The sequence below is a fragment of the Tarenaya hassleriana genome, unplaced genomic scaffold (genome assembly GCF_000463585.1).
Source record: "Tarenaya hassleriana unplaced genomic scaffold, ASM46358v1 Cleome274, whole genome shotgun sequence".
NCBI classification, from domain to species: Eukaryota; Viridiplantae; Streptophyta; class Magnoliopsida; order Brassicales; family Cleomaceae; genus Tarenaya; species Tarenaya hassleriana.
Window position 1 is genome coordinate 68,720 of NW_010965975.1, and position 2,185 is coordinate 70,904.

At 47.6% G+C, this 2,185-nt stretch overlaps 1 protein-coding gene across 1 annotated transcript; it reads right to left on the bottom strand.

The window, feature by feature from the left end:
- Positions 1 to 1,669: 1,669 nt before the first annotated feature.
- On the bottom strand, positions 1,670 to 2,077 carry LOC104817636. Its single transcript, XM_010546887.1, has one exon. The coding sequence runs from the start codon at positions 2,075 to 2,077 to the stop codon at positions 1,670 to 1,672; it is 408 nt and encodes a 135-aa protein (XP_010545189.1).
- Between the last annotated feature and the right edge of the window lie 108 nt (positions 2,078 to 2,185).

Genomic DNA, 2,185 nt, shown 5'->3' on the forward strand with positions numbered 1-2,185 from the left:
AAAATGTCGGATCCAGGTAGCTTCTCGATTCCCTGCAAACTGGGAAATGGTTCTATAGATCGTGCTCTTTGTGATTTAGGTGCCAGTGTAAGTCTCCTACCACTCTCCATCTACAAGAAACTCAACGTTGGAGAACTCAAACCGACTCGCATGGCTCTTCAACTAGCTGATCGTTCTATCAAATACCCTCTGGGTATTCTCGAGGACGTTCCGCTGAAAGTAGGCGATTACTACGTACCGGTCGATTTCGTTGTGCTTGACATGGACGAAGACGCCAAAATCCCGATTATTCTAGGGCGGCCATTCTTAAACACTGCAGATGCCATTGTCCACGTTCGGGCCGGCCGACTGACAGTCAAGATCGGCGACGAAACAGTGGAATTCACGTTCGACCAGAATTTCAAGCAACCATCTACAGTGGACTCTATATGTTACATCGACTTGATGGATGCTTTAGCCGATGAGGTACTCTTTGAATTTCGTGATTTCGATGCCCTCTCTATTGCTCTTCTTTCTGAACAGGGCTACAGTACCTCTACGGAGCCTCAAATTCACGCATACACATCATTCTTGGACGGTTTAGCCGAAATGCCATGCAACCCGGCCGTGTCATCATTCAACACGGACCGTGTCGACATTCTGCCAAAAAAAATCGAACGAGACACGCCCGTGTTTACCACCAGCTCAGTCCGTGTTTCTTGCAACACGGCCGTGTCGTCATTCGACACGGACCGTGTCAAATGTCTGAGCAAATTTGCGAAGTTAGACACGCCCGTGCATCATTATGGGCTAGCCCGTGCACAACTCGACGCGGCCGTGTCGAGTGTGAACTCGGACCGTGTCGAGTCTCGGATTCATCTCCAGTCTGTTCCTTTGTTCGAACCGTTGCCCGTCTTCGCCGCCAAATCAACCCCCATGCATCATCTACCTGACTGGGACCCTGCAATAGCCCCGAAACTTGAACTAAAACCCTTGCCCATTGGACTCAGGTATGCATTTCTCGGTCCCGATTCCACTTATCCTGTTATTGTAAATGCTGCTTTGGATGATCTACAGCGCGAGCGACTCCTCACCATATTGCGAGAATACCGGAAGGCTATCGGATACACTCTAGATGATATCAAAGGTCTCAACCCTTCATTATGCATGCATCAAATTCATCTAGAGGACAATTCCAAATCATCCATCGAACATCAACGCAGACTTAATCCATCGATGAAAGAAGTCGTCAAGAAAGAGGTACTAAAACTTTTGGATGCAGGTATCATTTACCCTATATCTGACAGCCCTTGGGTAAGTCCGGTTCAAGTCGTCCCAAAGAAAGGCGGTATGACGGTGATCAAAAACGACAAAAATGAGCTGATTCCGACAAGAACAGTGACGGGCTGGCGTATGTGCATCGATTACAGGAAGTTAAATGCGAACACTCGCAAAGATCACTTCCCTTTACCTTTCATTGATCAAATGCTTGAACGTCTTGCTCTTCATTCCTATTTTTGTTTTCTTGACGGATACTCGGGATTCTTTCAAATCCCTATTCACCCCAATGATCAGGAGAAGACAACTTTCACCTGCCCTTACGGGACCTTCGCCTATCGGCGCATGCCATTTGGGCTCTGCAACGCCCCTGCTACTTTTCAACGATGCATGATGGCGATCTTCTCTGACATTATTGAAGATTCGGCTCCGTAGAGGTACTGTAGCCCTGTTCAGAAAGAAGAGCAATAGAGAGGGCATCGAAATCACGAAATTCAAAGAGTACCTCATCGGCTAAAGCCTCCATCAAATCGATGTAGCATATAGAGTCTATTGTAGATGGTTGCTTGAAATTCTGGTCGAGCGTGAATTCCACCGTTTCGTCACCGATCTTGAGTGTCAGTCGGCCGGCCCGAACGTGGACAATGACATCTGCAGTGTTTAAGAATGGCCGCCCTAGAATAAACGGGGTTTTGGCGTCTTCGTCCATGTCAAGCACAACGAAATCGACCGGTACGTAGTAATCGCCTACTTTCAGCGGAACGTCCTCGAGAATACCCAGAGGGTATTTGATAGAACGATCAGCTAGTTGAAGAGCCATGCGAGTCGGTTTGAGTTCTCCAACGTTGAGTTTCTTGTAGATGGAGAGTGGTAGGAGACTTACACTGGCACCAAAATCACAAAGAGCACGATCTATAGAAACATTTCC